The sequence below is a fragment of the Bubalus bubalis genome, chromosome 2 (genome assembly GCF_019923935.1).
Source record: "Bubalus bubalis isolate 160015118507 breed Murrah chromosome 2, NDDB_SH_1, whole genome shotgun sequence".
NCBI lineage: Eukaryota > Metazoa > Chordata > Mammalia > Artiodactyla > Bovidae > Bubalus > Bubalus bubalis.
Window position 1 is genome coordinate 57,708,394 of NC_059158.1, and position 21,967 is coordinate 57,730,360.

Genomic DNA, 21,967 nt, shown 5'->3' on the forward strand with positions numbered 1-21,967 from the left:
TCCAGGAATTGATGATGGACAGGGAAGCCTGGCGTGCTGCAGTCCATGGGGTAGAAAAGATTTGGGCATGACTGAGCAACTGAACTGGACTGAATCAGTAAAATCAGAATGAGTTACATATGATTATCAGTAGTTTTTTTTTTTCAACCTGCTTCCAAATACCAAAACAATGGCCTAGGTTAATATAGGCTAATTATAAACCAGCAAACAAAGTGTTTGATGTTGTCTTTTTTTTTCCCCTCAATTTCATAATTTTCAGAAGAGAGTATACTGATTGAATAAAAGTGAGTCTTTAATAGAAAAGCAAGATTGGCTCTGACTTTTAAGTGTAGGTATTATCTTTTTAAAAAGTACACCTCTTTGAATTAATTTTGAAATGAATATAGCTGCTATAATTTTAACAGATAGTAATAAAATTTGGGATGTGTGTTTATATGTATAAATAAGTGGTTTATATGTATAAATAAGAGATGTATGATTTTGCTGAGTGAAGTGTACGGTTCATAAAATCACTATTCTCAATACTGAAAGTAGTTAAAAATGTTTTCCTCTTTGGGCTGTTATAAATTCATATTACATTATTTGAACTGTAAAAGGATGTTGATTCTTGGATAAAACTATTACGTTCTGGCTCTTCACTTTGAATTCAACTGTGGTAGAATTTCTTTGAAAATGATTTAATGTTTATAAGCATGCATGCATGGATAACTTCAAAATGAATAGTGAACTGGAAAAGCCAAACCTCTCCTGACAGTGCCTTGATTTATTCTGGAAGAAATTAAGAGAAATATCAGAAGTATGTGCTTTCTTTTAGGTGTAACACAAACTCGAGGCAAATATTCTTGACTTGCGCCATCTGAGAAACGATTCTTAGTGTCTGGGCATGTGATTTACATATAACTCACATGCCTACACAAAATATCCCAAGCCAGCTGCCTCTGCAGGTTTCCTACTCAGAGGAAAGAAAGCAGACCATTGTCAGAGTGAGGGAGGTAAGGAATGAAGAGCAGCAGCTATGTATGGGCTCCGCAGTTAGCTCAAGCCAGGCACTGAGACAAGGGCCTACCAAGAACTTGGCTCCCCACCCCCCAACCCACCCATCCGCACCACGATGGCTGGGGCTTCATCAAGGTGCTCCGGCAGGGGCTGTCCGGGAGATAGAGCCAGTGTGGGTAACCAGGTGGTATTCTGTTTTTTCTTTGAGATGTCTATGGATTAAAACTCTTTGAGTTTTTGCTTTAAACATCAGGCGTTTTCTTTTTTTGCTTTAAAATAAAAAATAAATTTCTTTTTTTTTTAAGAAAAACATCACTTTATCTAAGCAAAAATTATATATATACAAACCTTCTATGTCTAGAATATTCTCATTTTATTTGATACATATATTGTGTGTATGTGTATATACATATATTTGTTGTTGCTGTTGTTTTAAGTCGCTAAGTTGTATCCAACTCTTTTCAACCCCATGAACTCTAGCCCATCAGACTCCTCTGTCCATGGGATTTCCCAGGTAAGAATACTGTAGTGGGTTGCCATTTCCTTCTTCGGGGATCTTCCTGACCCAGGGATTGAACCTGCATCTTCTGCATTGGCAAGTGGGTTCTTTACCACTGAGCCACCAGGGAAGCCAAAAATAAAAGTGAGAATATTCTAGACATAGAGATTTATAAACAGGTATTTTTACTTAAGAGCTTCCTGGTGACTCAGCTGGTAAAGAATCTGCCTGCAATGCAGGAGATCTGGGTTCAACCCCTGGGTTGGGAAGATCCCTTGGAGGGGGAATTGGCAATCCACTCCAGTATTTTTGCCTGGAGAATTCCATGGACAGAGGAGCCTGATGGGCTACACTGCAGGAGTCACAAAGAGTTGGAGGCAACAGATTAATTTGGCTTTCACTTTTCATTTTAACTTAATGTATAAGGAACATTGTTCATCATTACTGAAGACATCTATGGCATCATTCATGATATTTTATTAGAATTAACGTTATTCATTTACCTTCAATTGCTGGAGGTATGAAGTGTCATGAAAGTGTTTCCCCTTATTAACAATGTGTGTGTTAGTCGAGTCGTGTCCAACTCATCATGATCCCATGGACTATATAGCCCACCAGGCTCCTCTGTCCGTGGATTTCTCCAGGCAAGAATACTGGAGTGGGTTGTCAATCCCTTCTCCAGAGAATCTTCCCGACCCTGAGATTGAACCGGGTCTCCTGCATTGCTGGCGGATTCTTTACTGTCTGAGCCACCTGGGAAGCCCCATACTACAATAAATATACTTGTACACGCATTTGTTTATATTCAGTTCAGTTCAGTTCAGTCGCTCAGTCATGTCCGACTCTTTGCGACCCCATGAATCGCAGCACACCAGGCTTCCCTGTCCATCACCAACTCCCAGAGTTCACTCAGATTCACGTCCATCAAGTTGGTGATGCCATCCAGCCATCTCATCCTCTGTCAACCCCTTCTCCTTCTGCCCCCAATACTTGCCAGCATCAGAGTCTTTTCCAATGAATCAACTCTTTGCATGAGGTGGCCAAATGTTTATATTAGCTGTTTATTTTCCCAGGATAAAATTCTAGAAATAGAATCACTGGAAGGCCACTCATCAAACACCTACACAGAACTGTCACATATGCAATAATAAATTCCATTGTCTTAACCAGGGAAATTATAGGAAAATTATAAAATTCAGATACACAAAAGAAAAAAATTTTCCGGAATTCCAAAGATCAGAGATAACTAATTGTTGCAGAAATTAGTCTACCCTTACAAATCCAAGCTTGCTGCTGCTTTCAGTTAACCCAAATTGGAATTAGTGGCTAAAAATGAGGGTTTGGCAATGGTTTTCTCTTTCACAATCATCATCTTCCTTCTTGAATACCTGTTATAGAAAATAAAATGCTATTATGTATACAGTAATTGTCTTATATATATAAAAAACTGTTTATGTGTACAATATATTCTTCTTTACCTTCTTCTCACTCTCAAATATTCATGTCAAAAAGAGTAGAAAATTGACATAAGTAGATATCACTTACTTGATTTTGGATAATGTCAGCCTGTGTCAAAAATGCACACTTAGGTTTAAGTGTGGGACAGTTTAGGTGAGAGACAGTTTTAGCTAATCATTTCATCTGTTCTCCAAATTCCTCAGCTCCTTTGAAGTTTGGAAGACCATGTGATTAGCTATGGCCAATGAAATGGGAGCGGAAGTCACAGGCAGTCCTTCTGGGCAGAGGCAGTGGAAAACCCACTGAAAATCCCTTCTCTCTCTTTCTACAGGGACCAAGCTACAGGGACCAAGGAGCTGTTGCAGCCACAAGATGGCAGAAACTCCATCATCCTGGTCTTTGAATAAGATGGCCTTCCCATCTGCAATGGGTATGTAACAAGAGCAAGAATTAAATCTTTCTTGGGTTAAGCCACTGGGATTTCAGATTAATTGGGTGACTGCAACGTTAGCCTATCTTGTCCTGACTTACAGGAGGCTCACACATTCTGTATCTGTTTACCCTCTGCATTAAAAGTTCCAAACCTCATGGAGACTCAAAGCCACCACTCATCATTCTCAGACTGCTTACATGGAATCTGACTTCCTAGCTCAGCTCTAAGGGTAAAGAATCAGGACTTTAGAGCAGAGACAGGTGAGTGCTCCCTTCTTGTGAGTGCAGGAGTGATATTAATGCGAATAGGAGGCAGACATAGTTTTGGATGTTTCCAGGCCTGAAGTACCATATGAAATAAATGTATATTATGCTTCCAGTATGTGAGAAACAATAATGGTATATAGACAGATTGCCCTGCTAGGCAAGCACATTGTATCACTTGCTGTCCATTAATTAATCATGAAAAGTGATGTGTGGCAAGGAGTGGAGAAGTGAGTTTACAAAGAAGGAGTATGAGATGAAGCACAGACCCTTTATACTCCTTTGGTATCTAATGGCTTTAAATGAATTCTCCAAAACTCATTGAATGCTGCGTTTCTCTTCTACCTGAATTTTTTTAATAATGATCATGCATTATTTTTATAATTAGGAAAAGGTTTTTGTTTTGAAAAAAAGTCACTGTTGATGAATGAAGAATTAGTTATGGTTTCCTCCATTGACCTGGCACAAACAGTGCCTATGAGCTAGTGCCTTGAGGGCAGATGCAGGGTGTCATTCTACAGGCAAGCACCGCAGGGAGGCACATCACAGAGGCTCTGATATGGGAGCTGCATACCGAGTGACTACCTATCCTGTGCCTGTTGATCCATCATCTCTGTCATTCTGGGATTATTTCCTTTAGTCTCCAGTGATGTTTTTTGTAACTTTTGTGAGTTCTGGACTTGCCCATAGATTCACACTTGCCAGGATCTAGAAACGTCATCGTGGAATTGCCCCAAACAGTGAACATCTGTGAATTTTTTGTTAAATAAAGTCTCTGTGCATAGACTTCACTTCACCATTATTATTATTCTCCAGTAAAAGCAGGCAAGAAATCACATTGCCTATTCCCTGTCTTTTTACATCTTTGTACCGCCTGTTTATTTCATGCAGATAAGTATATCAGAAACCATCTTGTTACAGCTGTAAATAAATAAAATCCTTCTTCTTTAGCTCCTATTTCTGTGGAAGTTATTTGCTATCATTTCTTGGTCTGTGAACAGCTGAAGGTCACTTTCTAGATAAGAAATGCAGCCCAATTATCTCAATTTTCCCATTTTTAAATGGTTTGGACTACTAGCAATGTAAGTTAGGGTTTCATTTGTGATAATTACCAAATTTCAAGTAAGTGGTAAATGAAAATTGTCTGGTATTGTGTAAGGAGGGAGTAATTTAAAGTCTTTGTGGGAAGCAATTGGTATTTTAAATAAGCCTGTCTGTAGACATCATGTGTCTAAAACTATTTTAAAGGGCTCTGTGGAGCTCTATGCTTTTAAATTTATCTTACTATTATAGTCATTTTACTAGCTAGGGAACTGCAGCCATCTATCCGTGGCTGTCTCTTTCTGACACCCACAGATGTATCCACCCACATGCTCACCCACTCAAACCTACACTCTGACTCACATTCAAAACGATTGTCAAAAAATCCCCACTCCTTGTCTAACTAAAGTGTTCCTTTCAAACACATGCTACTTGTTTGATCTATTTCCATGTATCTGTGAGTCAGCTGAGTCTTGTCTGATCTACCCAGTAGACTAGAACCTACATGTATGTTTTTTCATATGGATTTGGCAAACCTGATACATATTCTAGCTTACTGAAATCATAAAAGCACAGTGAACTGTTTTTTGCTAACAATACTTCTGACACCAAATCTGTGGGTTTTTTCCCTCACACTCGCCAATTTTCCAACCCTCCAGATATCAACGAGGTGCCCCGCAGTTCAGTTCTGACCGTAGCGACCGGTCAGTACAGACCCCACAGGTTAAGGACTCATTCCTACAAGACTACCCCCTCTTTAGACAACCGTCTCAAGTCCCAGGGCACCTGTACTTCTGACTGACAGGCTATAAATCGAGCGCTCCCATTGCCTCCCCCTCAGGTTTCATAATTTGTTTGAACAGCTTACAGAAATCATAAATAGTTGACTTGCTATGGCCAGTTTATGACAAAGGAGACAACTCAGGAACAACCAACTGGAAGAAGTGCACCAGACAAGGTCTAGGATTGTCTACAGGGGCGATGGCACAGAGCCCTCTAGGAACACCACCCTCCCAGCACCTCGATGTGCTCACTCTTCAGGGAGCTCCCTGAGCTTTATCATTTAGGGAATTTAATGGCGGTTCCATACATGGTTATGACTGATTAAATCATGCCTACCAAGAGTCACCTTATTAATATATACAACACAGGCATGATTGAAAGGAGTTTTATTGATTTCTTCCATACAAGACAAAGTGTTTTTTTTTTTTTTTCACTTTAATACTACATCTTTACTCATTTATTCATTCTCTGATATACTTCCTTTTGTTATGTAGACTGAGTTTTTGACCCATAAACAAGACAAAATTCTAAAAAAGTGCTGCTGCTAACTTCAGTGGGTTTCCCTTGTGGCTCAGCTGGTAAAGAATCCGCCTGTAGTGCGGGAGATCTGGGTTTGCTCCCTGGGTTGGGATGGTCCCCTGGAGAAGGGAAAGGCTACCCACTCCAGTATTCAGGTCTGGAGAATTCCATGGACTGTAGAGTCCATGGGGTCGCAAACAGCTGGACACGACTGAGGGACTTTCACTTCACTAAGTTCAGTGAGTTCAACTGTCACGGCTGGCTGACTCAGTGTCCTTTTTGAAATGTGCCAACAGACCTAGGAACCCTAGTAGGGGCCATATGGAAAGGGCAGGTAGTTGGGCTTTGCAGGAGGACTGGCCTCTTGGCCTGATCGCCTCTTCATTCCTTGGTTCCTTTTCAAATCAGGACCAGACAGAAAAGCACCACCCTTCCACCATTTCCATCGCCTTCTCTTCAGAGCTTTTCCAACGGAGCTGACTTCCCACGGACCCAGGTTGTCTGAGTCATGGGTTCTAGGGCCTAAGTGTAACAGGAAACTGGTATGTACCAAAAATATCTATCAGAATAAAAACAATTTTTTTTAATTTGTTTGAGAGGGTAGACAAGGGCATTTAATACAACAGTCAACATCATGGTGCAGAATTTAAATATACAATTTGAGGTAAATATTTGCTCAGCAAGAAATACGTTTCCATTTTTAATCACTCCTTTCTTGCGACCCCTGGGTAGATTGCAACTGAGAGACCTATCTATAGGAAACTGAACATTTTCACAAGTAGCATATGAATTTTTCAATGCATTCAAAATACAGATTGGGCTGAGGTTATCAAAATAGAATCATATTTCAAAATAAGAAGTACTGTGAGTCAGGACAGTCACACCAATTATAGCAACCTTGTGTCTGAAAGGCATAAGGCTGGGGCCAGCCTCCGTTGTAGCAAAGCAGTGTTTTATCAGAATGGTGTAATTAGGAATGTGTGGCAATATTTTAACCCCTCCTCCAAAGGGTTCCACAATGCTTTTTTAACATGTTTATAAATATTTGCTTTCAAGCCATTTTAGGGGGAGCTTTCCATACGAACATTTGGCTTCCAGTGAGTCATCCCCAGTCTGGTTCACACCCAAAAGCTGCCTGCTTGGCTATCAATGAATATTGGGCTCAGTGACTCCTTTATCTTTAAAATTTATTTAAATGAAGATGGAAAAGGTGATAGAAGGAGAAAGACATAGTCAAATAGATATAAGAACACTCTTGTTTCCTTACAAGAGTTTGACACCTATGCACCATAATCTAATTACTATTTAAGCTTAGCTAAATGCCCATATTATGATAGATTTGTGTTTGGCCTTTTAATAAAACATCTAAATAATTTTACCTGAAGTTGTAAATGACTACATTTTTATAGTCATCATGCATATTTTCTAGCTAAAAACATCTCAGAATTCAAACTATTAACCTGAAATTTAATTTTATTGTTGCAATTACAGTTATTGGATCCTAAAACCATCAACTAAAAAGCAACTAGAAGGATAAATCCCTTCCTACCTGCCCCCCATCTGAGCCACCAGGGAAGCTCTCTTGAGAAACCTGTATGCAGGTCAGGAAGCAACAGTTAGAACTGGACATGGAACAAGGAACTGGTTCCAGATAGGAAAAGGAGTACATCAAGGCTGTATATTGTCACTCTGCTTATTTAACTTATATGCAGAGTACATCATGAGAAACGCTGGGCTGGAGGAAGCACAAGCTGGAATTAAGATTGCTGGGAGAAATATCAATAACCTCAGATATGCAGATGACACCACCCTTATGGCAGAAAGTGAAGAAGAACTAAAGAGCCTCTTGATGAAGGTGAAAGAGGAGAGTGAAAAAGTTGGCTGAAAGCTCAACATTCAGAAAACGAAGATCATGGCATCCGGTCCCATCGCTTCATGGGAAATAGATGGGGAAACAGTAGAAACAGTGGCTGACTTTATTTTTCTGGGCTCCAAAATCACTGCAGATGGTGATTGCAGCCATGAAATTAAAAGACACTTACTCCTTGGAAGGAAAGTTATGACCAACCTAGACAGCATATTAAAAAGCAGAGATATTACTTTGTCAACAAAGGTCTGTCTAGTCAAGGCTATGGTTTTTCCAGTGGTCATGTATGGATGTGAGAGCTGGACTGTGAAGAAAGCTGAGCACCGAATAATTGATGCTTTTGAATTGTGGTGTTGGAGCAGACTCTTGAGATTCCCTTGACCTGCAAGGAGATCCAACCAGTCCATTCTAAAGGAGATCAGTCCTGGGTGTTCATTGGTAGGACTGATGTTGAAGCTGAAGTTCCCAATACTTTGGCCACCTGATGCAAAGAGTTGACTCATAGGAAAAGACTGTGATGCTGGGAGGGATTGGGGGCAGGAGGAGAAGGGGACGACAGAGGATGAGATGGTTGGATGGCATCACCGACTCGATGGACACAGGTTTGTGTGGACTCCAGGAGTTGGTGATGGACAGGGAGGCCTGTCGTGCTGCTATTCATGGGTCGAAAACAGTTGGACACGACTGAGCTACTGAACTGAACCTGCCCCCCCCACATTAGAATTGAAGAAAATAAAGGTCCTTGGGTGAGATTAACTCTCTTCTGAACTAGAATAGCAAAACTTTTCTTTATGTAAATAAGGAAGCTACCGTTATTAAGCATATGAACTAGCACTGATACCCTCTGTAGTTCCATTTCCTAAGGGCAAAATTTGGGAGTTGGAGTGAGACAGTACAGATCTTAGGGGGTTGATATTGACATGGAAAGAAAAGAAATTAAAAATTGCTGTGCATAATAATTGGAGAAGGCAATGGCACCCCATTCCAGTACTCTTGCCTGGAAAATCCCATGGATGGAGGAGCCTGGTGGGCTGCAGTCCATGGGGTCGCTAAGAGTCGGACACGACTGAACGACTTCACTTTCACTTTTAACTTTCATGCATTGGAGAAGGTAATGGCAACCCACTCCAGTGTTCTTGCCTGGAGAATCCCAGGGACGGGGGAGCCTGGTGGGCTGCCATCTATGGGGTTGCACAGAGTCGGACACGACTGAAGCGACTTAGCAGCAGTGCATAATAATGGGAATTATAGGTTTTCTTTTAAAAACAATGAAATACCTTACAAATTAAGTAGAATATACTATTTATTCTCTCTTATTGGATTAAGAAGGACTGCAGACACTAGCCCCCTGTACCTTGAATTGCATGCTGTGTTCCCACCTGTGTTTTCATGTTATGTAGTAAATGCTCAGGAATGATCTTTGTGCTCTCTTACCTCCTACAAACATTCTTCCATTTTTCCTGAAATGTATACTTCTCCTTGTCTACATTTCATTTTTCCCAGTTTTTATATGGACTTGGATATAAGACTATATCACTTTCTTCTTTAAGAAAAGTGATGCTATTCATATATTGATGAATGACAACAGTCATTTAACCTTAGTATCAAAGAGACAAAAGGAGTGATGAGAACTGTGATAAAATACAAAAGTATATGCCCCATCTGAAATGAGTCTCTAATTCTAAGCATCAGAAAAAATGACAATAGCCAGATCTTCCAAGTTTTCAAAAGAAAGTCTGAAAAGTATTTAAAATTTTACAACTAATTCAATTCTTTAAAAACAAGCAATTCCATTTTAAGAGGCTCAAAACACCAATAATTACCACTGGAAAACATGGGACATTAAATATGTATACTTCAACCCACACTGGGGGAAGAGAGATATAGAAGGTATTGAGAACCTTGGTGTCCTTCATGGCCCGTCTTCCACCTTTCAGTTCATCACCAACACATACACTGTTCCACAGGACCATTGAGGGGCCAGTGGTCATCTCTGGTCCTCCTGTGGGAGCCTTTCCCTAATTTGCTCCAAAGTGAACACTTCACATTTGAATTCATTCTTACTGGAAGAGATGGGAAAATCTTAGGAGCAATTATAAGAATAGCAAAAATTAACTCATATTGAGAGTCACTATTCTATCACCCAGCGAATATTTACAGACTGTCTGCTATGTGCTAGAACTATAAAGTTTCTGTGACATATTAGGCATGATGTAGACACTGGAAATAAATCAGTTTTTAAAAAAGCAAAAGAGCCTTCCCTTGCAGAAATTATATCCATTGGGAAGATAGACGATAAATAAAAATAAGTAAGTGTGATATGTGGTAGGTTAGATGGTGATAAATGCCATGGAGAAAACTAGGGTAGGAAGAGTTCATTTCTCTGGGTCCCCCATGTGTAATTGGAATGGACATGCTTGGTAACTGGCAGAACCTCCAGTACAAGATCCCTTGTACTATGGGATAAAAGCTGTATTAGTTGGGAAGACCAAGTGAAATATCTAACATTTGCTCCCTCACTGAGATAGTAAATTAAAAACAGTATCACATCTTGGGGAAAGTGGCAAAGATTAGTGCCACCTTTTAAGATCTGAAGAATATAGGATGATATTCCTCATTTATCCCCATTTAATTCACCAGTCTTGCCCTGACAAAATTGTCTGATCCTGGAGAACACTAAACTCAACCCAATAGTTGCCCTAGTTACAGTTGCTATGCCAGATGTAATATCTCTGCTGGAACACATTAATACGGCCTCAGGTACCTCGTGTTGACTTGCAAATGCCTTCATTTCCACTCCTATCAAGAAAAGGGGGGCTTCCCTGGTAGCTCAGCTGGTAAAGGATCTGGCTGCAATACAGGACACCCCACTTCAATTCCTGGGTTGGGAAGACTCCCTGGAGAAGGGATAGACTACCCACTCCAGTATTCTTGGGCTTCCCTGGTGGCTCAGACGGTAAAGAATCTTCTTGCAATGCGGGAGACCTGGGTTTGATCCCTGGATTGGCAAGATCCCCTGGAGGAGGGCATGGCAACCCACTTCAGTATTCTTGCCTGGAGAATCCCCATGGACAGAGAAGCCTGGTGGGCTACAGTATACAGGGTCACAAAGAGTCAGACACAACTGAGCAGGACTAAGGACAGCACAGCACAAGAAAAGGTAACAGATGCCCATTAATAACACAGGCGTTTTCTTTTTCCTTCAGTCATGAGAGGGCCCTAAGAAACCTGGACCACCTGGACATCCTGCATATCATCACAGAGATCCACTATAGTAGAGATACCACGAGTGGTGGTTTGCAAGTATGCCCACAAATCCTTTGGTGTCTCTTCCTTCAAGAGGTGGAGCTTAATTTCTCTTCCCTTGAGTGTGGACTGGACTTAGTGACTAACAAATAAAGTGGTGCAGCCTGATGATGTGTGACTTCTGAGACATCCAGCTCCATTCCTTGCTCTCTCTCTTGGATCACCTGCTATGAGAGAAGTCAGGTTCCATGTGATAAGGACTCTGAAGTATCCCTACAGACAGATTCATGTGCAAAGGAACTAAGTCCTGCTGCCAAAAGCTATTTAAGTGAGCCATCGTATTAAATAAAAGCATATCTTCTAGCCCAGTCAAGCCTTCAGATGACTCAGCATCTTGCCTGTAACCTCACAGGAGACCTTGAGCCAGAATCACTCAAGTACACCACTCTTGAATTCTTGACCTACAAAAACAGTGAGATAATAAACATTTACTGTTTTAACCTGATGTGTAATTTCAAAGAGAGAAACAGATAACTACTCCATCAGGTTAATCAGAACAAGTGATTAAGCTATAGGAAGAATGTAAGAGAACTTGTCAAGAAACATGGGCTCTAGAGGGTGAAAGATACATCCAAAGACGATTCAGTGGTTCTCCTTATCACTGTCCAGTGGACAGGGACACGCCAGACACCCCAGCACTGAGAAGAAGCATTGTACCCAGTGGGCTCTTGGGGTTCTGGGGTCAGCGTCTTCAGCACTTGGAAATACTGCATTGAACCATTTCCTGAGTGGGGTCCAGGATAGGAAAAAGCTCTGAAGAAGTCTCAGGTTATGGTGTGAGGAGTCCTGCTCCTTGAATCATATAGCCTAGCAGAACTATGCTATTAGAGATAACTGTGATGGGAAAAGAAATTTTGTGGCCCTACTAAGAGAATACCACATAGACTGTAGAGTTCTGGAACAATGTTATGCCATCTGCAGCAGAGACCATTCAGAAAGTAGTCCCTAATGTGCTACTGTGCCCTGGTAGAGACAGAGAACTGATCTCGGAATATCCAGTGACGATGACACCAGAATTGTTCATCATAAGATGTGTTCTATCAGCTCCACTGAATCATAATGTCATGTGGGCCCTGGCAGAATTCTAGCAGGACAGAAGGGATACACGCAGGATCGGTCCTGAGCAGGGCCAGAGGACCAGGAAGCTGCACGAGCAGATGGCTCAGATTCCTGTGCCATCTGCCACTATGGCACTATTGCCCCTTCCTCAGTTCACACGTATGCTCATTTTAGGGGTGGGAGGCAGGGAGATTCCCTACCTTCCCTTATGACAAGCTCTTGGAAAAGAAAAAACCTGTGCTTGGTATACAGATGGGTCTGCCTGGTATGTGTAAAGTCAGAAATGGACTGCTACATTATAACCCCACTCAAACATGGCCCTAGTGGTATACCTGGTCATCTACCTTGTGTGGAAGGAAAAGCAGCTGAAATAAAAATATATATGGGACACATGTCAGTGATGAAGACCGTGGCTGCTTACTTTGGAGTTTGGAAAGAGAAAGATTAGAAAATTGAAAATAATTGATTCTAGGGACGAGGCATGTGGATGGACCTGGAGGAAGGAGTCCATTTCTCCAGCTTCTGGAAGTATTGAAGGATTCCCATCTAGAAGATATTTTTTAAAACCTTCTCATCTCAATTATAAGGAAAGAATCCAATTTTTAATGGATTTGAACATACTATCGAAAAAAGATACATGAATGACAAGTTCGTGTAAAGATGTTCATCATCATTAGTCATTAGGGAATTGCAAATTAAAACCAAAATGAAACACTATTTCACAGTTATGAGGATAGCTGAAATTAAAAGACTGAGCACATTGTATATGTAAAATGAATACAATGTTATCTGTAAATTATATCTCAATTAAAAAAAGTTTTTTAAAAGACTGAGCACATCAAGTGTTTGTGATGATACAGAGGAACTGGAACTCTCATACGCTTCTGGTGAGAATGTAAAATACTTTGGAAAATAATTTGGCCATTCCTTTAAAAGTTAAACCATCACCTACTATACATAATCCAGCCCTTTCCACCTCTCGTTATTTACCCAAGAGAAAAGGAAGCATATGTCTACATAAAGACATACATATATAGTGATTTCATGCAAGTTTTATTTGTAGCAGCTGCAAACTGGAAACAACCCAAATGTTAATCAATGGGTAAATAAATTAGCAAATTTTGGTATACCAATACAATGGAAAATCACTCAGCAGTGAAAATAAATGAATTCTATAGTTACACAATAGCATCTATGAATCTCAAATTAATTATGCTGAGTAAAAGTAGCCAGACTTAAAAAAAAAAAACATACTGTGTGATTCTATTTATCTAAAATTCTAGAAAGTGTAACTGAACCTATAGTGACAGAAACCAGGTTAGTAGTTGCCTGGTGAAAAGGTGGTGGTTGAGAAGGACAAAAGAAGGCATTACAAAGGGACAGAAGGAATCTTTTGGGAATATGCTCATTAATTTACCAAATTTTACACTTGAAACATGTGTAGTTATTTTATGTCATTATACTTCAATTAAACTTTTAAAAGAAGAAAAGATTAAATCTCAAGTCAATGATGTCCAGTACCTCATCGTTGGTTTAATCAAAGACCATGATCTGGGAATACTGTTCCCATGACAACTCACAGGGCAATGGCCTAAATCAAGTCGGGGAGTGTAGATTCCCTGGAGTCAGGTCAGTGTTGCAGGCTGTTGAGGGCTTTAAGTCAAAAGATAAATAAAAAGTGGTATTCACTCATTCATCTAAAAAAGTTGTGTGTGTGTGTGTGTGTGTAAAATCTGTGTGGTGCCAGGTACTGTGCTAGGGTCTGGAGGCGCATTGTTACATCAGATATAAATCCTGTCCTTAAGGACGTCAAGGTGTTATGAACCAGGTGAGTAGAGCTGCTTGAGTCTGAGACCTTCCAGAAGTATGTGAGGGTCTGGCAGGATGAGCTATGAGTGTGCAAGTGTCAGACCCAGGTTAGGAAGAACCAGAATTGGGCACCAAAGCAGAGCTACTTTGACCCAGGAGAATCTCTAAGGATTCGGTTTCTGGCCTTCTGACATCCAATCTTGAGCCATGTAGCAAGGTTTTGGGCAGGGGCAGATTCCCTGACAAAGAGTAGGTAAAGTAACTGCCCCCAAATATGTCTGTACAATGAGCCAAAGAATGCAAGGAAGCATGCTCAGTAATGGCCAAAGGAAAAAGCACTGAGGAAACTGGCTGGCCTATAGTAGAAAGTCCATAATAGAGGAAAAAGAAGAATAATGCTCCAGGAAACCGTTTGGCGATTGGAGGTGATTGTTGATCAGTCCCTCGGTCATGTTCGACTCTTTGTGACCCCATGACCTGCAGCTCGCCAGACTTCCCTGTCCTTCACTATCTCCTGGAGCTTGCTAAAATTCATGTTCATTGATTCCGTGATGCCATCCAACCATCTCATCATCCCCTTCTCCTTCTGTCTTCAATCTTTCCCAGTATCAGGTCCTTTTCCAATGAGTTGGCTCTTCTCCAATACTTGGCCACGCATCAGGTGGCCAGAGTATTGGAGCTTCATCTTCAGCATCAGTCCTTTCAACTAATATTCTGGGTTGAGGGTTTAAGGGATTGGAGGAGTGGACTCAAACTGGTATCTGAGGGCTCTTAAAATCCAGTCTGAACAAGTGGAGCTCAGTGAGTATCAGACAAGAATTAGTGCAGATGGAGAGCAGAGAGGCAGTGTTCCTCAGCGTGGTTAGTGGTGCGGCCAGATCAGAGAGTGAGTGGGAAACCTCACTTATGGCTATGAACTCAGAAAGCACAGCTAAACATTCACAGCCAATCAGAGGAATACATTCAAGAGTCAGGACCACTATGAACTCAGAAAGCACAGCTAAACATTCATAGCCAGTCAGAGGAATGCATTCAAGAGTCAGGACCACCATTTGACCAAATGCTAGAGGAGGAGCCAGTCCTTCTTGCCAGCCAGGGCTTGCATAGATGACCTTTGAGGAAGGAAGTCAAGGGGCATTTGACAGGAGAAGAAGGTATTCAGATCAGGGCAGAAGTAGGTGCCTGCGGGTTACTGATGGGAGATGCTCAGGTATGTGTGGGAGCCAAACCAAAAGACCTAAAAGCCCATGATTTCAGGAGATGAGGACAGTGTGACATGAGGAGAGGATGACAGGGGGGTAGGGCCAGTGTGACACGAGGGCAAAGGTCCTCACATGACAAGGATCAGTGTGACATATGAGGGGGCTCAGCGGGCTAGGTGAAGGGGGCCTGCACCTCACAGAGGAGGGAGTTTATTTTCAAGTTAAGTGCTGGTAAATGTCACACAGAGAGGAAGCGATCAGCCACACTGACTGAGGACAGGTGAGTAAACCTAAGGGCATCAGGGGGCTAAAGTATTACCAGTAGATGAGGGCAGACAGGACTGGCCAGCTGAGATTTCTCTTTTCCAATAAAGGAGAGAAAGTTCTTGTCTTACAGCACCTCCCCCTGGGGGTCAGGCATCTCACCTTGGATAAATTGCCCATACTGCCATGGAGTATGGGCAATGTCTCTCTAGAGAGACAGGGACTGTCTTTCTTCCGTCTGATGCCATCCTCCCTTAGTTCAGGGTCACTTGCTCCCTTGAACCTCCCCACCCCTTTGTGTAACTTCTCCCCTTGCAAAGCTTCCTGAGCCTCAGGCTGGTTGGTAATTCACTCCCTTCCCAGGTCTTCTTGCTGGAAGAGGGTGTGGAGACAGCAGCATGAACGGCTTCCTTCTAGTCTTCACTATTCTGACAGTGGCTGGTGAGTGCAGATTCCTATTTTGGCTTAAAATTTTGAAAAGGTCATATTGGAAGAAAGAGTAGGAAATGGGTATAGACAACAGGGGTAGCTCAGCTGGGAAAGAATCCGCCTGCAACGCAGGAGACCTGAGTTCAATCCCTGGGTTGGGAAGACACCCTGGAGAAGGGAAAGGCTACTCACTCCAGTATTCTGGCCTGGAGAATTCCATACACTGTGTAGTCCATGGGGTCGCAAAGAGTTGGACACGACTGAGCAACTTTCACAAGTGATCATCAGAAGGTTAAGAGCTCAGGACCCCAGGGATTGGTAGTTTCCTAGAACTCTCAGAGGTAACTGGAGTCCACTGACTTTGCCCCTGGCACCATGACCACAAGAGAAGATTCAGACTGAGATGAGACTTTACGCAATAGAGGGTGTATATTGGCACCAAAAAAAAATGTGATTTTGCTATATAGCTAAGAAGGATGTTTGAGGAGAAAAAGGAAGAAAGGAAGGGAGAGGAAGTGTGAGTGAGAGGGAGGACACAAACACAGAGCGGGGTCCAGGGGGAAATTAACAGAAGGGTTCTGAAATGCATCAAAAACAGACTGACCATTTCAAAGCACTTCCACACAAAACATTCCAGACTCCCATCCTCTGGAAAGTCTGCCCCTGCCTCTAAGATTCTGCCTTCCTCTCCCCATCCGACAGCAGCAACAACGACCGGAACACCACCAGCAGAACACGCAGACTCAGTCGAGCAATTCTATCAGGAGAATGTCCAAAATGAATCAACCTGTTTGGTCTTCCTGAACTCAGAAAAGGACACCTGTCTGGGGACCCTGATCCACAAACAGTGGGTTCTCACCGCAGCACACTGCTTCTTACCGTGAGTGATGGGGTCCTGGAGTGAGAGGCATGCCCCGCTCTTAGTCGCTGGGGTGGCTCAGCCCTGAAGAGACTTGCATGGGGGAACTCTCAAACCTAAGAAGTGGTTGGAAGGAGGCAGGAAATAGATCCTGGTGGTTATGAGTTAGATTCCCCAGTAGGATGATGCAAGATGAACAACAGAATAACATCTATTTCCTCTGCTCATCCTTCATGGCCTGTTCCAGATTTCTTGAGATGGAGATTGCTATTTCAGATGAGCGTTTCCAAAAAAGGATGGAGAGCTTAAGACCCATGCTTATTATTCCACATCCAAGTTTCAAACAGGATTCTGCTGAGCATGACATAGTGCTCATCAAGCTGACACACCCCCTAAAGCTCAACGACCAGGTAAAACTGGCAGCTGTGCCCAGCCCCACGACCAACAGGATGGACGGCTGCGCTGTTTTTGGCTGGGGCTGGTCATGGCAGAATTCTGGTGAGTGACCCTCAAGACGGACTCCTAGTGCTCCTTGACTGCCCACTCTGTGAGGGTTGTTGTATCATTGAATTATTAGAGATCAAGAGAGCTGTTAGGGTCCTGAGAACTTATACATCTTAACTTCTAATTTTATGAATGTGGAAATTGAGGCCAAAATTGGTCATAGGATAGACCTTGTCTTATAAGGGGTAACATGGCTATGCATGGCTGGAGGCCTCTGGAATCCTGTATTCTTGACTCATTTATCATTCAGATGCAGGTGAAGGCGGGTGGTGTATGGGTGAGGAAGGGGTTGGTGGGTCATCCTGCTGGTGATGCTGAATGTGGCTCCTTCTTTAGAAACTGACAGCATTCACAAGTAAGGCCATGCCCACCCAAGTCCAAGGCACGTGGTGTCCAGCACTGGAACCAGATGCTGGCTTTCTCATTTCATCTGTTTTCTTCTCTGGTTTCCTTTCAATTTATTTTTTCTTTCGTTGAATGACAGAGAGGTAATTACAGATAAGAGGGAGGGGAGGAGAGAAGAGAGGGAGATGAATGTGTGAAGGACCAAAGAAAAATAAACCCTGTCTCTCTCTCCACCCCACCCTCACCCTGCCTGTGCATGTGCTCAGAGCCAAAGCCTGATGTCAAGATAAACCAGACTGTCTCTTGCTTCCCTAATGAACATTGTGAAGCTTCCCCTATAGGAAAAGTGCCTGTTAAGATCACAGAGAACATGTTCTGTGCAGGATTGTCTCTGGAGAGCAAACACACATGTAAGGTAATTCTTTCCACTTGGGCCCTCCCAAGTTTGTTCTGGGACACTGTTCGGGGGTCCACATAGCTCCTTCAACACAATCCAGTTTCCTGTTTACATCCAAGAAGAGATCAAGGTAAATGAGGTCCAGGAAGAACCAATCCTGAATGAACATGAATGTGAGTGTGGAGACACCTGAGTGTTTCCTTTCTCTATGGCTTCCGCTGATGTAGCCTAGGGTGAGTGATGGCTTGGGTCCCAGATGGCCACCAGACATTTCTCCCAACCCTCATCACCTGAATCTTTCTGTCTGGGCTCCTCAGATGGGCACTGGGTACTAGGTTATCTTTGTTCTGGCTACTATGCCTGACCCATCTCTCCTCTTTCTAACAGGAAGTACTTGCTGCCCCAATCCTGTGCCAAAATCAGCTCCAGGGGATCTTATCCTGGTCAGAAGGGTGTGTTCTAAGAGGTGACGTTGGCTACTACACCAAGGTTTCTCGCTATACAGACTGGATCCACAGAGTCATCAGCACCTACTGAACTCTCCCTGTTCCCTCTCCCAGCAGCCTCAGACCTGGGTCTACCATCCGTGACCCTGTTTCCCTCTAGCCCCAGAAAAAGACGGGAATAGAGTCTTTGGTTGTAAGAAGGTTTCTCTTCCTTCTGTTCCTTCTTGAATGCTCTTCTCCTTTCTCAGTCCCAACCTGAATGATCATTGAAGGATTTGAGCTGGATAATGTGGCTCAGATGGTTAAGAATCCACCTACAATGTGGGAGACCTGGGTTTGATCCCTGGGTTGGGAAGATCCCCTGGAGGAGGGCATGGCTACCCCCTCCAGTATTCTTGCCTGGAGCATCCCCATGGACAGAGGAGCCTGGCAGGCTGCAGTCCATGGGGTCACAGAGTTGGACACGACCGCAGGGACTAAGCGCACCATGCTGTCGTAAATGGGATGACTTCTCACCACTCCTTGCCTTTCTTCCAACTCTCTACTTACCTGCTGTGGCTCCTCAGGCCTTCCTGGAGTCATGCTCCCCAGCCTTCCAAAGCACATGTGACAGTAAGACTGAGCACCTCTGGCTGTCTCTCTGTCTGACATCACTTACTGCTGAGTCAGCCTTCAGTGTGCGCTGTCTCACGCTCTCATATCTAATCAGGCGGCAGTAATGCTGGGATGTTAAACAGGCTGCCGGCTGTATCACTGTTAGAAATGGAGGCTAGAATTTTATGGGGACAAGAATTATAAAGAAGTCAGGGACTCCCCTGGTGGTCCAGTGGTTAGAACTCCACTCCTTGCTTTTACTGCGGAGGTCCTGCGTTTGATCTCCAGTCAGGGAACTAAGATTCCCACAAGCTGCGAGGCACAGCCAATTTTTTTTTTTTTTTCAATTATAGACTTTAAAAACGTTAGGAGATGAGGGAGGAGTTAAATGGGTCAGATCACCAACAGGAAAAGAGGGACAATCTCCAGAGAGATCTTTCCTAATGCTAAGCAAGAAAACTCTTAGGTGGCTGCAAAGAGAATACTAGAAGCAACGGAGAAATACTGAAATCTAAGTGGCTGTAAGTGTGTCCGTGTGTGTGTGTGTGTGTGTGTGCACGCGCAAGCGCATATGCACATAAGCCTGTGTAGATTGGAGGGGGTGTGCCCAGAATGATCTCACTGAACCAAAATCTTTCTTATACCAACTTCCAGTTCAGCTGATTTTCTTCAACCTTGCTTTCCTACCTATAAAGGTAGGAGGCTAACTTTATAAATTATTAAATTGTTTAAAAACTAAAATATATCCTATATTGTCATTCTAACAATTTATTTTGGAAATGTTTAAGACAAGAAGTTGCAGAAAATATTGCAAAGAGTTTCTGGGTACCTAATATCGCCCCAGTGATAGTATCTCCTATAACCATAGTAACATGTCAAATCCAGAAAATTCACAGTGGCTCAATGCTGTTTACTTACATACAGACCTTATTTGGTTTTACCAGTCTTTATTCACATACACTCTTTTTAGGGGGTAAAATTTGAAGCGTTACCACATTTGTGGATTTCTATAACCGTTGCCACAATCAGAATCCAGAACTGTCCCAATAACAAGAAAGAAACTTCTTTGTGTTACACTTCAAAAACCACCTCAACAATCACACCCTCTTCCAGTCCTAAGGCTTTGAAACCACTGATCAATCCTCCAATCAGGGCAGTTTTGTCACGTTGAGAGTGTTGTCCAAAATGCAATCCATGTCAACCCACTGCGCGTTTTCGATTGGTGATGTTCCTGGGGTCCCCTCGCTGCTGTCTCCTTTCTGTCTGAAGTTCATTTAGCCATTCTCATGGAGCAGGTGTGCTGCTAACAAATTCTCTTACCTGCCTTCCTGAGGGATACATTTTACTTGGTAAAGAATTCTGGGTTGACTGTGTTTTTCTTTCAGGACTTGAAAAATCTTTACCTCCTCCTTCGACTGTCCTCCAAGTTTCTGAGGAGAAATCTGCTGTCGTTTGAATCATTATTTCTCAGTAATCCATTGCTTCTCTCTAGCTGTGGCAGCTTACAAAAGTTTTTCTTTGTCCTACGTTTTCAGAAGTTTGATTATGATGTATCTGGGTGTGAAGCCCTTAAAATGTATTCTATTTAGGGTTCACTCAGTTTTCTGAATCTGGAAGCTTATGTCTTTCACCAAATTTGAGCCATTGTTTTTTCAAATGTTTTTCTGCTCAGTATCCTGTTTCTTCTTTGGAAACTTGGATAATGTGAATGTCAGATCTGTTACTATCCCACAAGTCCGGGGGATCTATTCATTTTTTTTAAGATCTCTTTTCTTTCTGGTGCTCATATTTATCATTTCTATTGCTCTAAGTTCACTGACACTTCTGGCACCCCATTTCACTATTGAGCCATTGTTTTAATTATGGTTTTTATTTTTTATACTTTACATTGCTTTCACATCTTGGGGCCCTTGCTGACCAGAGAGAGACTGGCCCTCCCAGAGCTAACTAATTCCTTCAGAGAGCAAATCACGCCCCTACATGTGCTCTTCATATTGCAAACCAACCACTCCAGAGCCCATATCCCAACAACCTTTCTCACCTAACATTCACACATCAAGCCAGTATTTCCCCTGCCCTAAATCAGCACCCCTGGGCCAAGTACTAGACAAGCAGAGACCACCACTGTGACCCAGTGGCTATGAAAACTCTCCAGTCCTTACAGCCACTGTGGAGAACAGTGTGGAGATTCCTTAAACAGCTGGGAATAGAACTGCCGTACGACCCAGCAATCCCACCAGCTGGGCATACACACCGAGGAAACCAGAACTGAAAGAGACACATGTATCCCAATGTTCCACTGTTTACAATAGGTAGGACATGGAGCAACATAGATGTCCACTGGCAGATGAATGGATAAGAAAGTTGTGGTACATATATACACAATGGAATATTACTCAGCTATAAAAAAGAATGCATTTGGCTCAGCTCTAATGAGGTGAATGAAACTAGAGCCTGTTATACAGAGTGAAGTAAGCCAGAAAGAGAAACACCAATACAGTATATTAATGCATATATATGGAATTTAGAAAGATGGTAACGATGACCCTATACGTGAGACAGCAAAATGGACACAGATGTAAAGAACAGACTTTGGAGTCTGTGGGAGAAGGCGAGGGTGGGATGATTTGAGAGAATAGCATTGAAACATGTATATTACTGTATGTGAAACAGATGACCTGTTTTACAATAAAATAAATTTTATTTATTAAAATAAATAAATTAAAAAACACTCACACAACTATCCAGTCTTAAGATTGCTCAAACTTTCCTGCTCCTTCCTTCTTTTGCTGGCGCTTTTTCATCTAGCCCGGCATGGCACAACATGCCCCTTAAAATAAACTCTTCTTTCAATACCACTGACCTCTCCATATCCTCACTCAGTTACCTAGGTA

At 42.4% G+C, this 21,967-nt stretch overlaps 1 protein-coding gene across 2 annotated transcripts; it reads left to right on the top strand.

Annotated features, from left to right (window-relative positions):
• Positions 1–3,199: 3,199 nt before the first annotated feature.
• Positions 3,200–18,793, top strand: LOC102413639 (serine protease 58). 2 transcript variants are annotated; one of them, XM_025273249.3, is made up of 6 exons: positions 3,200–3,383; positions 15,863–15,940; positions 16,631–16,808; positions 17,035–17,285; positions 17,903–18,051; positions 18,421–18,793. In XM_025273249.3, exons 1-6 carry the CDS (start codon positions 3,326–3,328, stop codon positions 18,568–18,570), a joined length of 864 nt encoding a protein of 287 aa, XP_025129034.2. In that variant the 5' UTR covers positions 3,200–3,325; the 3' UTR covers positions 18,571–18,793. The 2 variants fall into 2 exon arrangements, with proteins under 2 accessions (XP_025129034.2, XP_025129039.2); XM_025273254.3 differs by lacking the exon at positions 3,200–3,383 and adding an exon at positions 15,393–15,515.
• The last annotated feature ends 3,174 nt before the right edge of the window (positions 18,794–21,967 follow it).

Bases quoted from the DNA above. Each gene is read 5' to 3' on its own strand.
- LOC102413639 (XM_025273249.3), top strand. From the start codon at position 3,326: ATGGCAGAAACTCCATCATCCTGGTCTTTGAATAAGATGGCCTTCCCA. The intron at 16,809-17,034 runs GTGAGTGATGGG...GGCCTGTTCCAG, and splicing joins GCAGCACACTGCTTCTTACC to ATTTCTTGAGATGGAGATTG. The intron at 17,286-17,902 runs GTGAGTGACCCT...GCATGTGCTCAG, and splicing joins CTGGTCATGGCAGAATTCTG to AGCCAAAGCCTGATGTCAAG.